Below are 27,095 nucleotides of genomic sequence, written 5' to 3'. Positions count from 1 at the left end.
TTCAGGCTTTAAATTAACTGTATAAAGCCACTGCAGATAAGATTAGATTAAATTTTAATGATGGCCAAAGGGAAATTGGGTAAAGGCAAAGAGTTTGAGGGATGAGGGTGACATCTTCTTCATGCAAATCCCACAGCAAAGTGAACTCAACATAAGTAAGAAAGGTCAGTGGCTGAGGAAACTGAGAAAGCTGAGAGCGCTGTGCAGACTGTTTGTACCGATGACTAGGATACGCGTGCTGGCAGTGATGCTTGTGACCACATTTGTGGCTACACACTCCCATTCTCCATGGTCTTCTTTGCTGAGGGACACAAACTGTAAGCTGCCACTGGGTAGGATGTTGTGCTTACTCCTGCTTGGCTTCCCCACCTTCAATTGACATGAAAATTACAGTGGTACAATTAAACACAGCAAAAATGTCAAGAAGTTATAGGTGAAAACAAGCACATATTTTCAAGAGAATTTCGATGGCGTGTGTTTAGCTGTTTGGCACCTTTCTCCAGGTGATAGATGGTATATCAGGGTCTCCAGAAGCAGCACAGGGGATTACTAGCTCTCTCCCAGCCTCTTGACGGTACTCCCCCCCAGGCCTCACATTAAAGTAAGGGGGATCCTTGAGAAATCAAATCATAAACACTTACAAGTAAGTGTGCACAAGTTAGAAAAGAGAGACTATATAGAACTTAAACAGTGATCTACCTTTAGCACCAAAGTGGCAGGGGGGGACATGCCCATGGTACCCAGGGCGTTGTAAGGCACACAGGTGTAGGTGCCCAGGGAGTCTTCTGTGGCCTCCGCCACCCGGATACTTCCGTCTGGCATCAGGCTCCAACCGGGGTACTATAAGACAAGGGGGCATCTGAAATGCTTGATTTTAGGGGTTTTCCTGAACTCTCAGGGTCCCATTTGATGTTTTTGAACTGCACGAGAAAACAAAGATCCCCAAAGATTCTTTAAATCAGATGAATGGAAGTTAATGTTTATTTAATACAGACCTGCCCTCAACACTGGCAGCATTTTAGATAAAAGAAAAACAGAGCAAAGATAGAGAGCTCTGTGCACAAAGATGCTATATCCAGGTGGCACTTTGAAATGATAAAAAAATCATTTATGTACGCAGCTGCTGTACTGTGTATGCAAAAAAAAAATCTTTACTTGTTAATTTATGCACCAACTGGCCACTTCATTAGTTACACTTGTTCAGCTGCTTGTTTGAGCAAGTAGAGCAAGCTTGTTCAGCAGAGCCCGACCGATATATTGGCGTGGAGAATATATCGGTCGATACTAGCTATATGCCGATGAATTCGCATCTGCATTTATAATGGCCGATATATGAAAATTTAAAAAGTAAAAGGTGGAAAAAACAAGCTTCAACCTTGTTATGAGTGTTTTTGTTGCAACGTTTGTCCAATATCGGCATCACTATCATCTTAACAATCTTATATCAGTCGGGTTCTACTAATATGGCAATGACATGGGAGCAACCCGATCAGTTTAGGCATGTAGTCATAGTCGTGATGACCTGCTGAAGTCCCAAACAAGCACCAGAAAACGGAGAAGAATGACAATCTAAGAGACTTAGAAAGTGGCTTGCTTGCTGGTCTGAGACAGTCTGGACTGAGTATTTTAGATGCTGTGGATCTACTTGGTGTTTTCTTGGCACATTTTTGGCCCCCTAATAGCAACTGAGCACCATTTAAATACCACGGCTTAGCTGAGTACTGCTGCTGACCTTGTCCATCCCTTTATGACCTGTATTATGATGACCAGCGGGATAATGCACCATCTCACAAAGCTCAAATAATAACAAGCTAGTTTCTTTCACGTGACACGGAGTTTGTTCTAATCAAATGGCTTCAACAGTCACGGGATCTCTGTCCAGTGTGTATGTGCACTGTGTGATGCTATCAGGTCAAAATGGACCAAAATCTTTGAGCAATGATTAAAAAGGCAGAAGGGGGTTCAAACCAGTAATACCAAGATGTAACCAATAAAGTAGCCAGTGAAGGGACACTGCAAGTAAGTAAAAACTAGCAACTAAAAATCCCATTTAAGCTAAACTACAGAAATATTATCAGCAAATGTACAAAAATGTTCAAATCAAAAATGCCCCGGTGAGTGACATTAGTAGATTGTTAATACTGCTGCTAATTTTATTATTATTATTGTTAGATTTGTCAGCGTGTACTGAGATAATGTTGAGAAACACAAGACAGAAGAACACATCTGCTACAAATATTTGTACTTTTCGCCTCATTGGGCTTCCAACAACTTACTCAAAGGAAACCATTTGTGAACCTTAAAAAGGGAAATGAGAGACATCGGAAACATGGCGAGATCCTAAATTAGACCCAAAATACAAACAACATCTGCTTTTTCAATAACGTCTCATATTATTCTTTGCTTCTATGAACGTCTCGATGCATGCTCAATAATCCACGTATGGAAATCTCGCACAGTTGAATTTGTTGGATGCAGTGTTTTCACTGGGAGACGTGTTTCATCACTCATCCAAGTGACTTTTTCAGCCTCTTTTCAGTGGGAGAAATGCTTCATCGCTCATCAAAGAGACTAGAAAAAGTCACTTTGATGAGCGATGAAACATTGCTCCCACTGAAAACACGGCAAACCCAATGAACAGAATCAACTTTCAACGTTTTAATGAATGTTCCAGTTCTGAAAAGTGAGCAGTTCTTAAGTAACAGTTCATGTGTCAGATATGAGGAAGCAGAAGTATAAAGCAGTAGTTTAATGGACCCCAAATGTGTATACAAGTACAGTATGTGACTAAATGCTCACAGTCACTTAACTATTGGCAAGAAACATAAGCAATAGTTGTGTCTTTTTGAATGCTTGTTTCCCAAAAGAAAACCAATTCGTAATTTAAAAAATCCACAGAGGGCTGTTAAATATAACACTTCAACACAACCTTCAAAGCAGTCCAGCAGTCCAACAACGTAATAACTCCTCAAACCTAATAAGATATTAGACTAGATGATACTTCTCTGAGTTTCTGTAAAATCTGTTTTTATTGGTTTTACAATAAAAATGGGGAAAAAAAGTCATCTTTACTGGACAATATTTGAGAAATATAATTTTCAGCATAATCAAAGACTCCCTTGTGCTAAACCGGTAAGATAATTATGACTTATTTTGCCACGAATCTCGACAAAAAAGCAGATCAGACTCACCTTCTCCACTCGGAGTGGGTATCCATCTTTCTCCCACTTCACTGATGTCACAGGTGGGTTTGCATCCACCGGGCAGCGGATGATGCCTGGCAGTTTCCGTGGGACGTAGATGACCGGGGGCATGTTGATCACTCGGGCAGGGTCTGGACAAATAAGGGTCGGGTGATAAATCGACAAACTATAAATAACTGTTAATTTCTGAAAATGCTTGATTCAACATGTTTTGATTAACAGAAAAATCAAACATGTTTATAAAGCTTCCCAGATTAGGAAGATTCACAGCTAGAAGTGTTAGCGTCTTATCAATTTTCTTAATGCCTATCACTGCCAAATTTAGGAACACATAAACAGAGGCAGGTAAAATCAGCATTAACATATTTTTAAAAGTGCAGCATGTGGCATTTCTGGCAAAACTAATATCTTCACAACTCGTTTTATATATCAGGACAAAAACATTTAAATTTCAAATAATTTACATGCAGATAAACAACAGCACATCACATATTCTATTCATTATTTTATATAAACTAAGCCAGGATGGAGACGCAAGGCGTGAAAAAACAAGTGCGCCCCATGATTCAGCAGCTTGTAGAAGTAATAACTTTTCTGTAGGACTTTATCGGTCTCTCACATCGCTGTGGAGGAATTTCAGTCCACTTGTCTTTACAACGTTGCTTCAGGTCATTGAGGTTTGCGGGTATTTGCTTTTGCTCGGCTCTCTTTAAGTTCTCACAACAGCATTTTAATGAGGTCGAGGTTTGGACTCTGACTGGACCGTTGCAGCATCTCGATTCTTTTCTTTTTCAGTCATTCGGTTGCTGCTGTGCTTGGGATCATTGTCCTGTAGCATGACCCAATTTCAGCCTTTTCAGCTTTAGCTGTCAGACAGACGGCCTCACATTTGACTCTTTGAATACTTTGGTATAAAGAGGAGTTTGTGGTGGATGCAATCAGTGCAAGGTGCTCAGGTCCTGTGGCTGCAAAATAAACCAGCCCTTCCTCGCTGCACCGACAGTCAGGACGAATATTTGTGCTGAATTGTTGCGATTGGTTTGCAAAGGACATTCCTCCAGACGTCTTGTGGTTAGTTCAGATGCAATTCTGCAAACCTATGATTTGGTTTGGTTTCTTCGAAACAAATCATGACACTGCTTTATATGTCATCTATAAGTGTTCACCTGAGGTTGCACTTAAATCATTTTAAGACCTGCTAAGGTCTGCTCCCAAACCATGAATCTACATCAACTACAACAAATAGTATTAAGATGCTGTTTCATAAATGCTTCACTTATAGCTGTTTCTGTTCATGTTTAAGAGATGAATTAAAACATCTCCGGAGCATTTTCAAGGACTGGGAAAAATCAGAGAAGTAGAAAAAAATCTCCTGACATGTAAGGAACATAAAAGAGGTGCTGAAAGGGGAATTAGTGGAAGAGAAGATTAGGCAGCAGCCAGCAAGAGAGTTCTCAACATAATCACTGCACATGCATGTGTGTGAGCAGCGTGCACAGGATGTGGTGAAGCATTACAGCCTCCAAAAGGTTTTTTAGTGTTCAATGCAAATTTTCTCGAGTACTATCGTTTCTTTTTTTAAGCCGAGTGAGTGAAATTTTGACATATTTCTGCACATACAGACTTGCTAAGTTACAGAAGATACTTGGCTTCGCATATAAAATCCAGAAAACATCCAGAAAACTATTGCACCACCGTTTAATTTCTGCTTTGCTAGTCCAAGAAGTTTTTTACTTTGAGTTAGGAGTGTTTTTCCTCTCTTCTGGGAGTGATTCTCAGCTGCTTCATACATAAAGCTGGAGTTTGTTTTACATGGACCATCAGGACATTGGTTTATCGCCTGCTGTATGTGAGGCTAGTGATGAAGTCAGTGCCTGCAGTGCTGTGAATCCCCCAGCTCCCTCTCATAGTGTAGCACAATAATCAATGACGACCAGCAGCAACTTGGGAGCAAATTAGCTCTGCACAGTGGACTTATGATGAAACGTCATGTGTGTGGGAGTGGGGTTCTTCTCTCATCACTCACAGCCACAATCAAAGGAGAGCTGGAAAAATTGAGTCTGAGGACGAGTTTGTCTCCATGTTTGTGCACAGGAATGAGGCTGGAGCCGGAATAGATTATAATCCAATTCCTAAATTCCAATGAGAGTGAGAAAATGGTCAAATCAAAACTCTGCTGCCTTTCTGCAACACCTGACCTTGAAATTCAAGAAGGTTACTTTGCATTACAGGAGCAGCGCAGCCAAATACTACAGCAGCCTCCAGCACGAGCAGACTCCATACTGCTGCTGCTGCTGCTGCTCCTCACATGGCTTGCTGTACTAGCTCCCCGCCCCTCCCCCTCCCACTTTGTCGTCATGGCAACACTCACACTGAACAGTCAGGTAGGCTGATGCTGAGGGCGAGATACCGAGACTGTTGCTCGGACTGCAGGTGTACTTCCCAGCATCCTCCGGCTTGACCCGGAAGATGATAAGGGTGCCGTCGATGAGAATGCGCACTCGGAGCTTCAGATCGCTGCAAGAAGACACAGACGTTTTATCACAGCGTGTTACTGAAGCACACCGACAGGACAGGGCACACATCTACAGAGCTGAATTACATCAAGGTGCCATAAGAGAGCAGCAGAGAGTCAAACAGAAGCCAGCTGAGAGGGGTCCAAAGAACACTCTGTACAAAACGAGAGACTCAAATAAATCTGCTAATTGTCATAACTGCCAAATGGTACGGCCCTCGTGGTTTCCCTTTCAATTAAAAAAAAAATGACAGAGCAGACAATATTAATTTATTTTTCTTTGTTTGTTTTAAACAGATACTCAGGACTCACTCAGTACTTTAATAATTAATTACTTTAAACTAAAAAAAAGCCTTTAAATAAAAAGTAAACGTAAAAAAGACCTGCAGGGCTTTGTTAATGGTTGATCATTTATTATACAGATGAGTTATCACATTTATTTAACGGGATGATATTAATACTTCTAGAAAAGAGCTGTTAAAGATTATTTTGTCAAATACTTAATTGGTAACTAACATATTTGTCACACTGAGCTTCGCAAATTGTTGTTGAGACTTGGTATCTGCTTCCTCCTGCCTTCAGCTTATTTGTACTTAATGAGAGTTTTGAGCATCTACAAAAAAGTTCTTTACAAAAACAAATGATCATCAGTATCAGTAAATATCAGCATCAGTAAATCAGTAAATTTCATTTAAATTAATAGCAACAAAAAAATGAGAAACCCCATATATAACAGTTACATAACTTTGGTTTGAATGATTTAATTATGTGTTGCAACTAAATCAGGATCATTAACATTAATGCTGACTATATATTATTTATTAGTAACTAAGAGAGCAGCCAAAGGGTATTTTCACTCATTTCTCCTTTTTTCTCCAACACCAAACAAGCAGCAAAAGTGAAAATGAGAATTAAACCAAGAGAACGCCAGAAGGTCACTGCCATAGCGGCTCATTTGGCTCACGATCCATCACAGTTCACCGGTTAGGGTGAATACCCATTAGGCGATCACTGTGTGCAGGTTTCATTTAAGTTTAATCCAGAAGGAGTCCTTGTGAACTGTGAACGACAGGATGGACGATGGAAGTCTCACCCTGGTATAAATTCATCTGTCTTTCGGCTGGATGAGCTAAAAGATGTAAAAATCTCACTGGCCCTCTCTACAATAACACAGGCTGAACATTTGGCTCAGAACACATGACTGGATCTGTTCTGTTACACGCATGAGGGCATCAACAATTAACTATTAAAATTCATCATATGTAATCATATTTTATGTATAATCAGACTTTTGTGGAAATGTTACAGCTGTGAAATAAAAATGAGATGTTTTTCAAGCTGTTGTAGGTGCATAAACGCTAAAAACTGTTCATTTTAGCCAACAGCTAAGTGGTTGTAGCAATCGGCTAAAACGTGACATCACAAGATCTAATGTAGTCAAGAATCTTCATGGGCTGAAGGTGTAACTGTGAGCCAATTTTGGCTGCTCAAGTCCCGATCATGTAGGACTAGTTCACAGGCAAACAAACAGAGGATTTGTCTGCAGAGGAGCACACACCTGAGGCAGGGATAGCTAAGTCTATAAACACTTAGATCAAGTCCTTTACAACTTGCTGGTTTTGAAAGGGAAAAGATCACTAAGTCAAATTTCAGTACCATATGGCACATATAGCCAGAGTGTTTATATATATGCACATGTGATTAATCATGTGATCATTTGCTAGCTGTTCTTAAAGGCTATGGTTTGCTGTAAGCTGCTTAAATTAAACGTGTCTTACTTCTAACACTTGGCAATAGGCTCTTGTTGTGCAACCACTAAAAGTTTGATCAGTGCATAAATTCTGACTGTCTCATCATAAAGTCCCTCAACTAAATCTTTCCCATCCTGTAAAAAAAAAAGAACGAAAAAAAAAATCAAGATTGACGTTACAAAAGCTGTTTAAAACTAGTATGGAAACTTCCTCTGTGAAAGTCCTTCAGACACTTGTTTTCACCGCCAGTCAAAACCCTATTCACTAGTTCTTCCTTCCCACTTGTTCTGTCTGTCACTTCCTCACTGCAAAAGCCTCTCAGACTCTAAACACCAGCTCTGGGGAGCCTGCAGAGGTCCTGGCTACGCTTCATATCATCACCGCATGAGAGGCATATGATGACACAAGGCCTGAGTCATGTGATGTTGTCACCAGAGCGCACTAACTCGCCTGGCACGTTCCAGACGGAACCCCGGCAGGCCCACTCTTACTGCCTCTGGGGTCACAGCAGGGCATGGCACACACAAACTAAATACCCTTGGACAGTCGCTCAAAACGCAGCACAGCAAAGGGCTCAGAGACCCGCAATGTCAATCACATCACAAAAGCTCAGGGATAAAGGCCTTATGCAGCTTGCATGGTGCTGATTTAAATCACTAAGTCTTAACCTCACACAAGTGCTTAACTAACAAGTTTCCCTACACTGAGAGCGAGAACAGCCACAGTACAGAAGTGAACTTGATCATAACTTTACTTCTTGAAGTAGACGTTGTCCTCTTCCCAAAACCAGGTGTAGGTGAGGTTGCCTGGATATGCCTCTGCTTGGCAGGTAAAGAGTGCATTCTGGGATATGTTTACAGTGACATTTTCTGGTGGTGAAACGATGTATGGAGGCCCTGAAAGAAACAGAAAAAAGTGTTAAAAGCGCTGAAGCAGGCAGTCTTTTTTTCAATCCGCCTTATGAATGTTAATTCAAAATTTCCGTCTTTTTACAGCTTTGGTTTTCATCTCCATTTCAGCTTTTCTAGCTGCTAAATGGACTCAGGCCCATTTCCAGAAAAAGAAATGGAAAGATGGCACTGTCTTTATCTAGGTATATACTGTGTAGGCTTTGCCAACGCCAAAGAAGGCATTTTACAATAATATTTAGTGCAGTGCTTGCAGTATACACTCATCAGCCGTTTTTATAGGTGTTCAACTGCTTGTCGATGTAAATATTTATAGCAACTTTGGGATGTGGAGGAGCACAAGACAGCCAAGGTGTATCTAATAAAGTGTCCAGTGAATACTTTCTAATAGTTTCAGCTGGTTTTTGACATCTTTTGTTTGTGGATGAACAGTCACTGTCTAGAAAGGTTTGTAGCAGATGTTTCATGTCGCTTCATAAGCTTGAACTAATACAGTAAAGCTGACAGTGGATGAAACAGCGAGCACAAAGATGCTAAAAAGCACAACTTCCTGTGGATTTGTTCTTTGCACCACATAAGATAAGATAACCTTTATTAGTCCCACGCGTGGGAAATTAGTTAACATATGTGGTGCCCAAAGCTCTTGTTTTATTTTTACTTAAAAAAAAATTATATTATTGAATGTTAGGCATATATCATCGCCTTCACCCCAACCCCAACATAATAATTTAATTCTTTAAAACCTAAACTTATTAATTTTTTTCAAAATTGATGAAATTTCATTTAAAAAAAATCTTATTTAGAGGCTTTCACACCAACTTTGTTCTTTCGGGTGCAAATCAGGGTGAGAAAAGGCACACACTAAGTAATATTTACAGCATATATCATCACAGTCTGATTTAAAATACAGTAAGCAGCCAGCTGTTGTAAACTTAATACTAGTCAGCATTCTGGTTTCGCATGCTTCACACTGTAACCTTTTTCATCTCCTGAAGTGCTCTAGATTTGCTCTTAGCGCTCAATAAAACAGCAGAAGCCATGAAAGGTAAGCTGTCTTTTATGAGAAGGCCCAGATACAAACCTCCTGTTTGTTCACTTCTGAGCATGCACAGCCTTTTACATCACTGTGCAGATGTTTCACATAACAATTAAAAACAGATCACCAGACTGAGAACCATGACTCCTCAGATGTCTCCTGGTTATTGCTCCGCGTCTGCGAAGTAATCGCGTCTCTTATTTCACGGTGTTATTCGTGGTAATATTCAAACAAACTACAGCATCAACCTTTTTTGTTTTTGTGGTTTTGGTCTTGTTATATTGCAAAAACACTGCAATGTCTACAAAACTACAATGAAAGATTTCTGTGCATTTATCATATATGCATATCATGACTGAGACTTCTTGCATAACGATAAGAGAGAACAGGTATCGAATTGGTACTTCCACCAGAGGCCTGAAGCCTTAATGCAGTTGTATCTCATGCACCACCAGTTAAGTCTTCAGTAAGTTACAAAACAATCACCGTGTGTGTGTGTGTGTGTGTGTGTGTGTGTGTGTGTGTGTGTGTGTGTGTGTGTGTGTGTGTGTGTGTGTGTGTGCGTGCCTCCATTTACTGTACTGCGAAGGAGTGGAGTTATTTCTCTGCTATGTTTGCACCTACAGAAGTCAAGCGTTAAAACACACCTTAAAAGCAAGATGCTCAGTTGCTTGTTAAATACACACTGTTAACTCCCCCAAGCCCCGCTGTATCAAGAGACCGAGAGAGGCTGCTATCACAACCATCTATCTGATCTGTGTCTAGCAGAGAGCCTGGTTAATGGACCGGAGACAGACAGTGACGCGCTCTTAGACAGATCCTGTTGTATACACATGGCTGTGCACACATTCACATACAGAGGCCCCAGACTGAGCTATTGACTGCCCGATACAGACTCAGAAGGTATGTTACATACATCAGTACCCCAGAGGAGTGCAGAGCTTTGCCTTTAAGTATAAATAATGGAACCTAACTACTATATCGATGCAATCAGAGTGGTATGCCTCCGGTAGAGACGGGGAAAGATTTTTCTTTTCAATGAAAAATCTGGCAAAATATCAAAACACATTCGGATTCGACTTTTATATTTGTAACTTGTATATCTGTTTTACTCATCCTGAGGAGACATCACCTTGAACCAACAGACGGGTAGTGTGGAGCACTTCTCCCTGGTCGCTGTGGGCTCGGCATGTGTACGCCCCTCTGTCATCTCTGGTGATGCCAAGGATGGTTAGTCTGCCATCGTGTACCTGCAAATGAATGGGCAGGAGAAAGAAATAAACATCCAGCCTTTATATGGCAAATTTAAAACTTAAAAGCCCTTGTTATGTTATAATTAGAATGATATCATATAGATGAATAGAAGTACAATTGTATAGTACCTCGAATGTATTCTGTTCAGATCATGTAGTTTGTTAAATTTTACTACAGGTCAAAGTTTCATGCAAAAAAAAAAGACTTAAAAGTCACAAGTGTGTCCTGATTTATTAGCTCCAGGTGTGATTCCTGCATATGGTCACCTTGGTAACGTCTAACTCAGTGTTACCGTACATCCCTGTGTGCAGGCACTGATGAGAACCAATAAGCGGCGAGGAAAAACACATTAACCAAACCTCATAAATTATGCAACAGGTGGCGAGAGGCTCTGTCCATTCATGTCACACACAGCTGTAGTCTGTCCATTCACACAGCTGAGCGGAGAATCTGCTATGCCTGCAGAATTATTGCTATTCATCTGTCTCTCAGATGCTTTATGGTACAAGCAGAGCAAACAAAGCAGAGCTTAACTTTTGCAAGGTTGTTGGGGAGCTGCATCGCCGTCATAACAATGTTAATGGCGAGATAACACCCTCGTGTGTGGCACACTTGGTTCTAGGAGTGTAAACTAACCACTGATTTAAGGTGAATTTATTGCTTTGTTGGTTCAATAATGACTGAAGGAATGAAACTGTCTTTATTTTAGTAGAAAAATAATGCTCTCTTTCCAATTCCAGTTCACCTCCTTCACATGCAATTTACTTTAAATGACCTTCTCTTATTCAAGGCTTATATAAAGGCTAAAATGAATCGTTAGCCGCATTCACTCTCTAAAATTGAAATTAAAATTTTCTTTGTGTGATTAGTGCAAAATTGTTCGGTGAGCCAAACTGAGCATGCTATATAAGAATGATTGCAGTCCAATCATCCAATCATCACCCATCATCCAATCTTCAGGTATTTTGGGATACCAGGTGAGAATTGGAGATCTGGTCTGAATTTATGTTTCTAAACTATCTATGCCATGGGGTATTGTAACCAGTAAGCCCTTCTGAAAATCTAAACTGTAACTAGTGCCATAACATGATGTATAGCTCCCTAGAAATGTGAATATGCAGCCCGGGCAGCTCATAACAACTGCGACTGGCCCACTCAGTACTCTCATTTCCTCGTAATTCTAATGCTAACTAGTGCATTGGCAGCAAAATCTATGTAGGCTCTACATAGATTCAATGCAGACATAAAAATTTTAAATGCAGCCAATTCCTAAGTGCTTTAACCTGCATTATTTTTTAAATGACCAATAGGAGGGTTGTAAATAAAACCTGTCTTTACATAGAGTTCTTTGGAAAAACAGCCTTTGGTTCCTTTGCTCTTTGTCTTGTTATGAAGCTTAATATCAACGGTGGCTACATCCATCTTTTACATACAGTCTATATTTGGACCGAACAGTGAAATAAACGTAGCTTGTGTTTTGCTAAAGCCTCAGGCACACAGGCCTAGAGACTGTTTGACAACTGTCTGTCAGCCAGTGGTTGTAAGAAAAATGTGTATTCTCCAACCAGTTGGCAGCTGTGGGAGGTTGCTAGCTATTGTTTGGTGAAAATGGCCACACAGTGGTACACAATTCAGCATGTTCTATGCAGACGATGAGCAACTACGGCAATCTGCCAACAAACCACATCCATGTGACATTTAAGAGGTATGTTTAGCCAACATTGAGGTCCCCCAACTTTTATTTTGAAACTATTTTTCAACCATTACTAGACATCAACAAAAGACCGCCATCTGACAGACATTCAGTGTTGAAATGTTTGCTGGAAACGTTCAGTCAGAGGCTGAGTGTAACACAAACAAAGACACTCATGCACAAAAGGTTATTTTTAGCTAGCTTGTCATTGCTAGCTATCAAGCATGTTTCGGGGACAGCGTGGTCTAGCATATTTTTAAATCCTGGCATTTGTTGTTGCACTGAATCTAAAAAAGCCAAAGAGTCTAAACCACTGTTAGATCAAATCACTAAACTCATACACACCACAAATGCAGCAGTGATGTTAACACACAGTAATCTTAACAGAATCTAAAGACATGCACTGGTCGTCATTCTGATCCAATACTTTCTGTGCCATAGCTGAACTCAATCCAAGGTGAGTGTGAGGAAAGTAAGCAGAATTCCAACTTCTGTCCTATGCACTTCACTCCAGTGAGAATGATATTTGGTTGGCTGCCACTGCCTTCCTGAGTTTTTTAAGTCTTCTTTTTCAGTTTCCTGGTTACTTAATAGATCTTTTTTTCCGGGCTTTAAAAAAATGAGGAAAGTGAAGAAGGAGGAGAATGTGGAGGATGAGTGTTTCTGCTCCTCTCTAACCCCGTCTGTCACATTCCTCCCTTTCTCCATGACGTCTCCGTGGATCTGAGCATGTGGGTGAGCAAACATATCCTAATGCTCCCTATCGCACACACACACACACAGCTCTCCTCTCAGCACAGAAAGGAGCACTCCCGTATTTTAGGGGAGATGCAGCAAGAAACAGGTGAATGTACGAGGGGAGACGATAAATGCAAAGTGAGGTTATTAGAATTTGGCATTTGGCTCTCACTAAAGATTTTCCTTTTTAGTGCAACATTCATATTAGGGCTAATGTAATATTGATGCCGAAAAGGGGAGATTAATAATGCATCAGAATGTTGTCTAATCGTTTACTGAGGGAATGGTGTTAAAGAGAGGCGACTGATGGTGGGGCAAAAAAGGCGAAAATGAAAGGAAACGAGGCCTTTAACAGACACGCTTCTGTGCTGCTGTCACTTCCTTTGCTGTATGTTACACAGGCAGCTGTGAAAAGGTGATAGCGCCTGCAGCAGACTGCAATATCAGACACATACGAGAATGTGAAGGCATGCAAGCACCTTTGAAAAATCCTAAAAACAATTACAAGCAGCATGAAAAATTACCACCGTTGCTACACTTCTTAGACACGATCAGCAATCTGCTTGCATCTGTTACAGGCGTTTGTGCGTCTGGTGTGTGTGCGTTTTGTTTTAGCAATTAGCTGATGTTTGAGTCAGCCTCCCATATCTAACTTAACTTTTGCAAGACTAACTCCAGAGATGAATTTGCTGGGGGTCAGATGTGTAGGTGCAGGTAGTGCTTCTCATAGTATAGTGAGAGCAAGCGATCCTCCACTCCAGAGAAAGTGACACTTGCACCGCTCACTCAAGATCCAACATCCTATGGCTCTAATGCATCATCGCTCGTCGAAGCTTTTGCCACTTTTGAATCATCTGTCATGGAGCTGTGGGTTGACTGTCTTTGATTTGTTGCAACTAACACTACAAACCTGATTTAAATGTTTGCAAGCACTGAGGCAGTGCCAGAAGTATCCTTGCCATGACATCAGGCTGTCTGCATTTGGGAGTTTAAAAAAACAGTCAGGCATCACCAGACAACAAAGAGGGCTCAGAAATGTGAGGTGTGCCACTAAGCTGTGCTTAAAATTGTTCAGATTGCAGGGTTTATTTTTATTTTTCCTAACGACATCACAGGGAAGACAGAACAGCCTGACTGTCAGTCATCCTGGAGCGATGACATAATTGTGTCCTAAATAGCCAAATATCTGCAGCTTTCCACTACTTGTACACCAAGTCTGTGGTGCAATGTTTTAAATGTACAAAAACGATGGGATGGTTCTGCTGTTTTTTCAGACTTCGGACAACACATCAGGTTTAGAGACTAAACCACAGCTCATGAAGCAGCTCGACAATAGAACAAACTGACATTAGCCCGAGTGAGACATAGTCCACAACATACTGTCAGTACAGATGGGCTCAGCGGATGATGCCATCTGTGCACAAACCCCACTTCTATTTTTGCACACAATCATAAATCGGAGTTATGTCCATGATATTTTCTTACCGAGTATTTTGCGTTGGTTGCAAGCTCCTCCCCCTCCCTCAGCCAGCTGATCATTGGTTTTGGATTTCCCTGGGCAGAGCAGCTTAGCGCAGTGCTTCCCCCTTCCTTCGCCTCCACGTATTGCGCCGGCGTCTCCGTGAATGAAGGTGGAGCTGGGGAGAACATAGGACAAGGAATTCTTGGTACCATCCCAGTATCCAGACAGAAAAATCTCAAAAGCTATTCTATGGACTGGCATAGGCCCTTTTCCCTCACTGCTTCTTAAGCACAATCATAGGTTTTCCTTACATTGATTGACTGGTGCAGTTGATTGATTGGATTGATTCAATGGTAACCACATGATGTGTTAAAAAGACCTTTGTAACATGTTACTTCTAACTTTTGAGACTGCCTTACCTCATAATCATCATCACATGTTAAATACTTTGGTTCATCACTAAATACCTGCATATTACTTTAACATAAGCCTCATAAGCCTTTATTTGGAGAAAGGTGGAAGAGACACACCAAATGACCAGGGGTGGAATCGCACCCGGTCCTCAGTAATACTCTTGCAGCACCTGTTTAATGTGTTTGGCTACACCATCAAGCAAAGTATCTCTATGGCTAAGAACAACCTTACTGAGGTAGCATGGCAGCTGACTTATAAGTGCAGTCCTTTTTTTCCCCCCTTTTCATTTTGGATAAGTTTGGAAAACTGTACTGTAGTTTGCAGTGCTGTTGAATTTGTGTTACACTCAGGGATTTCCCTAATAGCACAGCAAACTACAGGCTCCAAGATGACACAGAGTCATTGAATCAGCACCAAGATGGCTTCAGGCATTCTGCCATTGGGCTCTTCTGCACGGCTGTTGTATTGCAGGCACATGTAGTACAGCTTTCCATTTTAGGGGGTATCTGTTTACAGCTGGTTGGGCAGTAGGATCACAAGTGGACAGCCAGTGGACATTTCCATTGAATACGCAATTGTAGTAATTTGAAATCACTTTACATCCTTAAGCACCTTTAATATTACAAAGAAAACCCCAGCAATGGGCGAGCACTTGGTGACAGTGGGGAGGAAGAACTCCCTATCAACAAGAAGAGACTTCCAGCAGAAGCAGGTGCAGCAATCTGCTGTGAGCAATTCTAAAGTAAAGGGAATGAGAAGAATAGAGAGGATTCAAACAACAAACAGACAAAACTACAAAGCACAGGCTGGACTAGACAAAAGTTAACTCTCCGGATTCAACAAATGCGCCGGCTCATTTCAACTTCTGTCAAAAGTGTGGTTTTGTTGTAATAGTTTACAGTGGAAATGTGGATCTTATTGAGAGTTTGTTGCATGGAAGTCCTACACCAGAAAAACAGATCTGAAGGCAACAAAATAACCATGCTAATGTTGTGGAGACATCTTTGAGTCTCTTTGGGGCGATCGTGGCTCAAGAGTTGGGCGTTCGCCTTGTAATCGGAAGGTTGCCGGTTCGAGCCCCGGCTTGGACAGTCTCGGTCGTTGTGTCCTTGGGCAAGACATTTCACCCGTTGCCTACTGGTGGTGGTCAGAGGGCCCGGTGGCGCCAGTGTCCGGCAGCCTCGCCTCTGTCAGTGCGCCCCAGGGTGGCTGTGGCTACAATGTAGCTTACCATCACCAGTGTGTGAATGTGTGCGTGAATGGGTGGATGACTGGATATGTAAAGCGCTTTGGGGTCCTTAGGGACTAGAAAAGCGCTATATAACTACAGGCCATTTACCATTTGAGGCTTTTTAGATATTTAGATATTATAATACACATAATATGTGTGTTATTTTTTAGATAATCTCAATAGATATTTAGGATTCAGTTAAATGTTTTAGTTTGATATTGCAAAGCAGAATTTGCTAGCAGTGGTTGGCGCTGCTCTCCCAAAGTGCGGGATAGGATTAGGGTTAGGGAGAGCGCATAGAAGTGTTTATCGTGTGTTTTCAATCTCCAGCTGACCCCACGTGACCCCAAGATTTTTGTCCACAGTTATTTTGACTGAGCAAGAACTAGCTAAGAAAACGCATCCAAAATGCGTCAAGCAAAGAAGAACATGTGTACGCATGATTCAACTGTTGAAGCTGTCAGGCCAAAGTCATTTGTGACTTTGAGACACGGGACACAAGCCAAAAAACCGACACACTGGTGACATATTTTCCCGTTGTGTTTTCGCTGGGCATCAGGACAAATTAGTGTTTACAGTACAAAAGATACAAGGCCAAATGTGTCCCACGTTGTTTGAGTGAGAATAATGAGTCTCGGCGGTCATTTACACTTGTATTTAGTGCTGTCCACTCATGAGCTAATTGTCCAAGACACATTTCAGAAATCTGAAGTAAATAGGGTCTAAGTCAAACAGGCATTCCTCAGATAGGACATGATGCAACACTTGCACAGTGGGACATGTACCAGGGTTGATAACAAGCTCCCCTGCAGGCTTCCTTCTTTTTGCTTTGTTTTTTTAATACAAAACCACTTTGTAACACTGCTGCATTTCCACCTGATGTATCCGAGCTTCGCTAAGAGTCACACGGGAGCTGTTCACCAGCTCCTGCAGGCCAATAAACTGTGGCTTCCTCAGCCAGCTGCTTTCAGTGGTTCAACATAATATTTTGATTATAAGTAGTGGCACAGTGTTTAGTTAAATAGGGGGAAAAAGGCACTGCTATACAAGTGGGTCACCGCTTGCCGCTGGGAGTGCTGCCATGCTTAGACTGCACACAAGCACCTGGCATGGAGTAAACAAATTGGCCAATTAGCACATTTAGACATCTGCCCGTCCATTTTGCCCTCTCGCTCCCTAACACTCATTACATTATATGATACAGCAGATTAATGGAGATTCTAATAAAATGCATGACTGATTTACGTATCATGCAGTTGATGGGTCGGCGGTTACATTAAACGGATCATGATGCATTATTTTAGTTAAGAGGCAACCCTGTGCCGCTGCTTCACTATGAGTTTCTGCATGTATAGTATGTCGCTGATTGTCACTGGTGGCTGCAATATGTATGCAGCCAAGTACGTTTACTCAAGAAAAGCAACTTTAAGCTCATAAACAGCGACATGCTTCGGCTCCAGGACATTTTGCGTTTCTGAAGAGGAGATCTCTCCTTTAATTTATACCAGTATTTCATAGAGAAATATAGAAATATTTATAATAATACAGCTGGTGTTTCCTCTTTCCTACTTCATCAGTCATCTCACAACAAGTCCAATTTATGTTGTGATCTTCTTGACCTGACTGACTTCGTTGGAAACCACTCAACAAAACCAGATATTGGTAAATAGTAGAAAAATGCTGATTGCACTCTAATGCAGCAGCATTAATAGCACAATGCTGCTGCATTACAAACATGGTGAACATTATCTGAATGTTGTGTCCTTAAGAAAGAAGAGAAAATCCAGCATAGACCTGGCACCAGATTTGAGAGAATAATCTGACTCTTCACTTAATCAATCCACTGTTCACTGAAATTAGCCATCAATAAGCCATTCTTAAGGATGGGAAAAACAGAAGACATTTCTGAGCTACGTCAAGTTACATGAGAACTGTGCTAAAAAATCTGTGAGAAAACATGATGATGAATCCAAATTTGAAATTTATGGTTCAACTTGCATAAATATATACAGAGCTTTTGCAGTCATCTGTAAAACACAGTGGAGACTCTCTCATGGTTTGGATTGCATTTCATCCAGTACTTTCAGGGTTTGATCCACCATGCAATATCATCTGAAAAACATCTGATTGCCTTGGCTTTATTTGTCACCATGAGAATGATCACAAACACAATGCCAATGCAGTAAAAGCATGCCGGGATAGAAAAAGACACAGTGGAAGACTGTGCCATGGATTGGCCTCCCCAGAGCCGGGTCTTCAACATTATTGAAGCAGTGCGAGATCATCTTGACAGAGAACGGAACAAAACGCAGCCAACATCCAAAGAAGAGCTTTGAATGTCCTTCAAGACGCCTGGAGAACTATTCCTGAAGACTACTTGAAGAAAAGGAAATTAGAACTGTACTGTTTTTGCTTCATATACTGCATTATCTATTTTCCTAGCAAAATATAAGGAAATGAGGGATGGCTCAAGATTTTTACATATAGAGTATGGGTGGATATATTTAGCAGGTAATATTTCTGCACTTTTACTCGTGAGACATTTAATTGTAACGTGGAAATTTTACAGCACTGGTACTTTCACTTAAGTGAATCACCTGAGTACTTGCTCCTCCACTGTAAGCGCTGTTATTAATTCTAATCCCAAAGCTTTTATCAAGGGAATAAGCACCAGCTGACAGGAAATAGGTGGTGACAGCAGCAGGCACTTTGGTCAACTTGGGATTTGTTTCACACCGTCAGGTACAGCTCATCACAGAGGAAGTGTCACAATACTTGGGGAACCTGGGAGTTGCTCTACAAAAAAAGTAAGCTGAGCATTAAATCTGCGCCCTACTTACAGCATCTCCTCATCAATTATATACATTAAAAGATGTTTGGAGTTCCCAAACTCCCCCTGTTCTTCTCTGTAGGCCATGCAGCACATCAGCAGATGGCCTGGATGCTAAGAAGCAGGGTAAAGGCTGTTCTTTTTGAAGGCTTATTTACTCAAGACTGTGTTTGCGTCATTTTATTTCCTTGCTTGTTTTGGGGGGTTTTTTGTTTTCCTTTTCTTGTATCTGTTCCTAAGAGAATATGGAGAATTGGAGTACATATTTTCATTGATTTCACATCACGAGTCTCAAAGGTTTAAGTGTAAACTGCTGCAGAGAGAAGAAAGAGGCACTCGGTGACACTTTCCTCCCTCTTCTAATGTCAGCATACGTAAGTTACTCCACAGCGTCTCATGTGTAATTAAGAGGAGAAACAATGGGACTTACTTCCTCTCACTTCTTCACTGCCACAATCCCATCCATCTCTTTTCTTTAGGTGGACGTAGGTTATTTTGTAGATTAGATGATCATACTAACATAAACTCTTAACTTCAAAAACAAATGTGCGTTTATCTCGGTTTGTTGCTTTCCTCCTCAAACTTATAGAAAGAGCTGCGTGAGCACAAGGGTGCTTTTATGTCTGTCAGATTTGTTTTTAATTACAGTGAAAAACTGATGTGAGTCATCCACATTTGTCTTTTCTAGGCATGTTTTTGGAATACATCATAGCTTTTAGGAAATTTGATATTAACTCTGGAACAGGCGGTGCTGGAAGTTATCCCTACTTACTATACAGTCTAAATTTTATTTGAATGTCTGAATCATTAACTGTAATTCTGAGTAATAAATGGCTGTAAGACTAGTTTCTGTTCATTTAAATTAATACTAAAACGTTTGTGCATTTCCATCACAGTGAGACCTTTGTGACAAAAAACATAATCATTCAAATCATCAACCAGTTGAATACGGACATTTTGAAACAACTAACAAATACAGTGAGCCTAAGGATAAAGCTTTCCTGTGCTTAGAGCCAGCGACAATATAGCAGCCTCGGTTATGATGAAAACTATGGAGACGAGTGAAAACGAGAAAAGTCCTGTTGTCAGGCGAATTTACAAATACGCTGGAAAATGATGTGAATACCTGACATTTGTTTGTTATATCAATCTGTTACACCTGCTTGTGTTTGCTAAGGCAAAATATGTCAAGTAAAGCTTCAGCTCATTCTGATTTATTCCAGTACCAGAGCACTTTATTTTCAGTTGCTCCCATAAGAGAAGACCCTGCAATACTTAATGCAATTAATGCAGATTATGAGAACCTGAGATTAATTTTCTTAACGATGGAAATGTGAATATTTTAAATTGAAGAAAAGTGAATCTTTGATTGTGTATGCTGCCAGTTAGACTTTTTAAAAAGAAATCAGTATTGGCCAAAATTCCTATCAGCATCCACAGGGCAACAATTACAACCTGTTAGGGTTGGGCGATATGTAAAAATTTTCCAATCGGCAATCGTCAGTCCAAGAATCGCCGATGGGTGATATATTCGCGCATGCGCAGACTTTTTGATGGGCGGAGCAATGTAATCATGCACGGACTGATTTGCACGTTTATGACACAGAAGAAGTCCAAACATGGACAAAGTAGTTGAAAAAAGCAAAACAAAAACGCTGTCAGCGTTAACGCGGCTTAAACGCGGTCATCACGATTAAAATTTTTAACGCTCTCAAACCATCTGGAGCGCAGAATGAACAAAATTTGGACAAACTGCCGAAATGCGTTGACAGAGACATTTCAGGGATTTTGCGCTTCACATGGGTTAATTGTTAATCGCGTAAGTCATGACGACGGCGCTGACAGCACTAAAAAAATATAAAGTCGCCAATTTGGGGTTTCTTTGGCTTTAAACCAGATGAAAAAGGTAAACCTAAGGATGTAACCAAAGCGGTGTGCCACTTGTGCAGACGTATAGTGCGAGCAAAGTACTGAAACACGGCTAACTTGCAAGCGCATGTACGTGTCCATCATCCGGCTAAGTTTGCTAGGCTGTCACCAGCTTCTGCAGCTCCATCAACAAGCATTTGGGCGCACTCTGAGGAGGCTGCATTTGCTCGCAGATGAAAGAGGGTGCTGTTAAGACAGCACTATTATTTTTTTTTCTCATGTTGACTGCTTCTATTAGCTCCTTCTATTAGACAAATATATCGTCGATAGTCGATATATTTGTCCAATCAGCTCGATATATTCGTCCGATCGAACCTTGCAGACAAGGTTCACTAAAGTCTTCACCCAAATTGTGTTCAAGGTCAAAATCAAATCTGTCATTTTATATATAATAACCTGCGAATTGTGATGGATTGTGAGCCAGATAAGCTGCTGCATCACTAACGTTCTGGTTAATACAAGCACACAGTTATACAAGAGTCATAATAGAGAAAAACATTTGTTAATTTTAGCTTATCATTTTTATCGGGGCATCTTATTCACCACACACACAGTATTTATTACATTTTGTACGCCCACCTCTAATTTAAATTTGCAAGCTGGGCTCCCGTAAAGTCTGGAGGGTGATTGTTCACCCCAGACTCACCATAGTGGACAGCACAGTGACTGACAAAGACAGATACACACGGGTAATAAATGGAGCTGACATTTGGGACCCAGTTGCATCGACCAAATGGGACCTAAATGCCAAGCCATCACTAACCCAGTGACATGGTGGCAAGGTCTGATTGTGTCTCTTTTTTCAAGTTTAAATATGCATGGATAAAATTAAAATCACATGACAATGATGGGGCACTTTCTTTTTGCTTTCTTAAAAAGCTTACTGATGCTTGAGGACTATGCTTCTTACAAAGGCAAGAAGAAGATGAGGGAGGGAGAAAACAGAGAGAGAGTAGCCTTAGTGTCTTTTTCGGGCACAAGGCCTTGCCATCTGACACCTGCCACTGAGTGGGCATGAATTCCCTCTCCGCTTGGCAGGAAGTTAAGGCCAGTCACAGGAACTCAAAGAAGCAGTATATGCAAATACTAACGGCCAAAGGAAATGAGTGCCCTTAGTGTCTGTGCCTAGGCCAGACGAAAATGGCACCTGCTTCCTTCACAGACCCCCATTTAAGGGACAACAGTAGCAAAAAGGCTTCATATGAACTCCCCTGTTAGATGTCTAGACGCTGAAACAGCTTTTGATTTTTTCATGAATGTCTGTCTGTTGTTTACATAACAAAACTCCAACTAAATATTTATACCAGCAAAACATGTCCATCTGTGAGTAGAGCTGTGCGTGCACTCTATCGAGAGCGGCATTGCATACATACATGAGGTCTTACAAAATGCAGACATATAAAATGCCAAATATACATGAGATTCGGGGATATTATTAGATGTGTTGAAGCCAGAGGAGCTCTGTTTCTGTTGGAAGGCCTGACAGGAGTAGAGACCAGCACACGAAGGAGGGGAGGGGGGCAGTTGAAAGTGAATATTGATGAAGCAGCTACAGAGATGCAGTATGCCTACACAACAAGACATTCATACGCACACGCCTACAGATGTTCACAAACTCCAAACATCACAAGAGTGCGCAGGTGACGCTCACTATGACCGATTCACCCTATCCGACATTAACCAGCAAACAGAGATTTCTTTCAGCCGCACACAAGCACGCGAAATGGGATGCTCTCGTGTCAGCTTTGAGTTAACGTCCGTTACATGGAGCACGCGTTAGAAAATCATTTGCAATGCCCGATGTGGCAAAACACAAATTCAAAGCAAAGCACCGATAATCACCATTTTTACAAAGTGATTATGCTGTGCACTGGACAGTATAAATGATCTTTTTTTTCATAGAGAATTTTGCACGCAGTGCAGTGTAATCACTATTCAAATACGAGAAAAGCATCTTGTAAAACATATGCATGATCAACTCAAATATGCATGACTTTCACACAGCTCTCAAGCTCGAAGTTCACAGACCAAAAATATACATGTGAATGAGCCTGACAGTACTTTGTCTCTAAAGTCTCTCTCTAACAGCACAGAGGATTACAGCTTTCTGAACTTAGAGTCCTGTGACGCTTTACCGCAAGAAATTCACCGCTTTCGGTTTCTCTTCCAAAAGTCTGCTTAGGAAACATTCCCTGACACATAAAATCAGTAACCAAAAAGCTAACAAAAGAATTGCGACTGATAGTACTCCACAATCTCGTCTCCTGCACGAGTGTGCCGCGGTTTCTTTATTGCATCTTTGCTGCGCCGTGCATCTGCAGCAAGCATCGACTGTAAAACAGGAGCTTACTGCGAATATCTTTCCGAAAAAGGCTGAAACGCACAGAGTACAAAGGCATCGCTGCGCAATGTGAAGACACACTTTGCACAGGAGTCTCTGCGCCGCTGGGGCATTCCTGAGAAATGCAAAGGTGCAGATTTTTTTTCCGCCTGGTCATCAGTTTGATAGCTCTCAGACTATCACAGACAATCCCTGCCGGAACCGCCTTAAACTAGACACAATCAATCCTCCTCTAACCAGACGCTCATCCCTTTTTTTCCTTGAGGCCTTTTATAAAGGAGCTACAGGAGTGACCTAAAACAGTGCCTGACTCAAATACACTAATAAATTTGAATTTTTCTGTAAATGAAAGATGAGTAAAAGAAGGAGGCCTGTGAGCAACTAAAAAAAGGTCCAGTTAGCATAAAAAAATGAATGAAATTAAATATTTAAAGCAAAATAAATAAATAGATTTTTTCTAATAACAATGTACCATTCCCACATCTTTAATTGAAATGCCAATGATAAATCTACGTGATTATCCTTATCATAAAAACACACGGAGCTTAAGCCGATCCTCTTTTCTTTTTCTTTTTTTTGTCTTCACAGACTCACACTTCCAGGTCAGAAGGTAGGCTGTTTGGCCAGATGACTCACCATTGACTGTGAGGTGCACCCAGCTGCCGTTGTGGAAGGTGTCGTACTGCTGCTCCAGCATCAGGACCCTGCACTCATACCAGCCCTGGTCCTCGGAGCGCACTGGGTCAATCTGCAGGGAGGCCTTCCCATGCAGAGAGGCTCTACCTGCAGACAGCAGGGAGGGAAAAAAGCAGAATTAACCACTTCAGTACTTTAAATGTATCTTTAGAGATACCACCATACACACACCCAAGAGCTTTGCTGGTCACCAAAAAGATCCATCATAGCAGCTGGGGGTTAAGTGCTTTATTTTAGGGCAGTGGCTGTAAGAGTGTGAGTTTTATTTCTGCTCTGACAGTAGTCCACAGCTCACAGTCGTATAACGCTTCTAAGCATGTTCCAGATGTTCAAAAAATAATATATAAAGATAAACTAAAGATTCATATATTTTCCTTTTCCTTGTAAGGGCGTCGTAAACTCAAGCCTTTTGATCCGCAAAGTCAGGTATGACAAACTGATTCATTTTTGAGGTCTTTTTCAAACTGCTTACTCGTATTCAGGCACTACATCAGACTGGAGCCTTTCCAAGCACTAGATGGAAGGAAGGAAAACACTGGCTGCCAGTCTCTTGTAGAGCTAACACAGACAGACAGTCCCAAACACTTACTGTACAGTCATACTTACGGGCAATTTAGAGCCTTCAATCAACCTGACTTCTAAGTCTCTGAACTCTAAGGAAACACACACAGATATAAACAGCACGCAGAGTCGATTTGAGAGCAGAATGGTTTTGATATTATGAGGGAATATGGACATTTTCCGTCTTGACAGAATGTCAAGCCCATAGCCCGCTTTAAAGAGGAGATGGTTATTTTAGTTTAATGTATGAGCGCAAACAGCTGTAAACAGCTGACCTAGATTCAACTGAAGATTTCTTCAGTCCTCTTAATACACAATTAAAAGAATACAGCCGTAATTATAATCAAAAGAAAAATTCTGACCAGTAGGCTTTTCCCATATTATGGGACCGATACTGGTTCGCAGGCACTGCAGTGAGTGCAAACAGCAGAGTGTATGTGCTTAAAGTGGCAGAGACACAAAAAAGACCTTAAAAGATGCCTATGGGCCAGATTTATTAAGAATGATGCTGGTAAATCAGTTTATGCGCTAACGTCACTCACAAAAATCTCTGAGATCCCACAGCTTGCATGCAATCTTGTCAATACCCTTTCTTTCTAAATAATGACACAAATGATTTTTATGCCAAATGTCACTGTATAGCAATCAGACAAACTACTAAGTGGACAAGAAGTTTTATTTGTTGCTAATAGGTGTTTGTGGAAGTCTTTTCTCTAAGCTTATTTAAAAAGCCAAACTTCTGTTTCATAGGGTTACAACAGAATCCCTATGAGTGTCCCCAACACACACACACACACACACACACACACACACACACACACACACACACACATATATATATATATATATATATATATAAAAATTCCCAAAATGTAAAACTAGTTCTTTAACTTATTAAATGTCACAACTTTTACGAGCATCCACATGGGCCGAAGTATTATGATTTATCCTTAGAACTGCCAATCACACCTTTAGCTGAATTTTAATACAGCGTTTGGTGTCGCTGTGGGAAAAGACCAGCTTTCCACTTCACATAAATGATCTTTCTTACGAAACTTCTCCATCCCCAACTCTTTTTACTTCAAGGCTGAGGATAAATTGGAATTCTAAAAGGAGGAAATCACAAGGGATGAGAGACATTCAGGAAGCCAGGCATGGTGAAATCTTCAGCTGCTAAGCTGTCTGTCTTCAAGCCTCCAGCCCGCTGCTCACATGGCTGCATCTGACAGCCCGACAGACTAAAACATTCGAATCTCCTCTGTCTGACGAGTGTTTGGAAATGGAGCATTTTTCCCAACTTTGATGTGTAGATGTTCTGTAAGCACTGTTTCCTCTTACTTCAGACTAAATGTCAGGCAAATCTATCGATGCTGAGGGCGGGCTGAATTGCTCTACCGGTACAAAAATGCAATAGATAGATACCCAACCCTGTGATTGCTGCCGTGGCTGGGGTAGAAAACTGACGGTTTTTTTGTTAGTGGAAAATCAATACAGTACAGAGGAAGCGAGAGAAGCGCGGACTGCAGTCTTGCAGTAAAAAGGTAGATCGTCTTTAAAAAGTCAGGGCTATTTTTGAAGTGCTGAGTGGGGTGGGTGGTGGCATGAAGGGTAGGGATCAGTCTCAGCTTCTATTTGTCAAGGAGTGAGAGGGTGCTGCTGTAAACAGAGTTAACAGCACTGTATCCACGTCAGAATGGGCCTCCTGGGTATACACCACTTACACAGTACAGGGTTCTGTCTGCTGTGAAAACAGAGGGGCCAACACCTTGTTCAGATCACATCACAGGCTATGTCAGATAGGAAAGCTTTGAAAAGTAAATACTGAAGATCCAAAGTGACAAAGTTGGCAAACACATTGAGAAAAGACACATTTTAAGTCAGCTGAGTTTCACATGTGAGTAAAAAGAATATGGCTAAAGGAAAACGTTGTTGTAGTAAGAGTACAAAAAAATTTGAATTCAGTCTTTCCCCATTATAGAGTGAAACGGCACATCGTGGTTAATTCAGTAATCTAAAGCCTGGTGCACATTGCTTTTGGGTTTGTCGCCGATGGTTGGTCACCAGCAAACATCCCCGTGGTTTGCTAGTAGACTGGTTGTCTAGGTAACGCTCTTATGTATTTACTACCCAGTCATTTGTCAGTCCTGCACTCTCATTGGTGGTCAGTTTAAAAAATTGAATTCAGGGCTCCCTATTTCACATTGACTGCAGTTATTTCATCCATCATTGCTTGAAGTCACTGAATATCATTGACTTTACATGCGCTCTTACTGCTAGGCGCTTGCCGTGCATTCCTTTGAAGCTGATAGTTGTTTACTTGAGAATATTTCAGTCACCGGTTGAGAAAAGATTATCTCAGGTTACGCACACTTTCTGTCGCCAGCGGTTATTTTATTGTATATTGCATAAATTTTTTACACAACATCTTTTTTCCCATTTGCATTTGAACATGCAAACAATGGCACACATAAATCCAAAGCACCAACTTCATCAAAATCATAAAAAAACATATTGGGACCTTCTGATTTTCATG

General features: G+C 41.1%; 1 protein-coding gene across 2 annotated transcripts in view; it reads right to left on the bottom strand.

Moving 5' to 3' along the window:
• igsf9ba (immunoglobulin superfamily, member 9Ba) overlaps window positions 1-27,095 on the bottom strand; it is an 80,081-nt gene that overhangs the window by 21,292 nt on the left and 31,694 nt on the right. For both annotated transcript variants that reach the window (XM_085380001.1, XM_085380002.1), the window contains exons 3-11: window positions 23,942-24,088; window positions 14,584-14,735; window positions 10,546-10,663; window positions 8,224-8,365; window positions 5,575-5,720; window positions 3,192-3,334; window positions 700-840; window positions 494-613; window positions 219-369 (exon numbers count right to left, since the gene is read on the bottom strand). In XM_085380001.1, the coding sequence (XP_085236127.1) occupies window positions 219-369; window positions 494-613; window positions 700-840; window positions 3,192-3,334; window positions 5,575-5,720; window positions 8,224-8,365; window positions 10,546-10,663; window positions 14,584-14,735; window positions 23,942-24,088 (1,260 nt within the window). The remainder of the gene's footprint in view (window positions 1-218; window positions 370-493; window positions 614-699; window positions 841-3,191; window positions 3,335-5,574; window positions 5,721-8,223; window positions 8,366-10,545; window positions 10,664-14,583; window positions 14,736-23,941; window positions 24,089-27,095) is intronic.

The sequence above is a fragment of the Rhamphochromis longiceps genome, linkage group LG14 (genome assembly GCF_057381845.1).
Source record: "Rhamphochromis longiceps isolate RC_006_pf linkage group LG14, R_longiceps_female_GT1.1, whole genome shotgun sequence".
Classification (NCBI taxonomy): domain Eukaryota; kingdom Metazoa; phylum Chordata; class Actinopteri; order Cichliformes; family Cichlidae; genus Rhamphochromis; species Rhamphochromis longiceps.
Note: the sequence above shows the minus strand (reverse complement) of the source record. Positions and strands in the feature narration are given on the sequence as shown.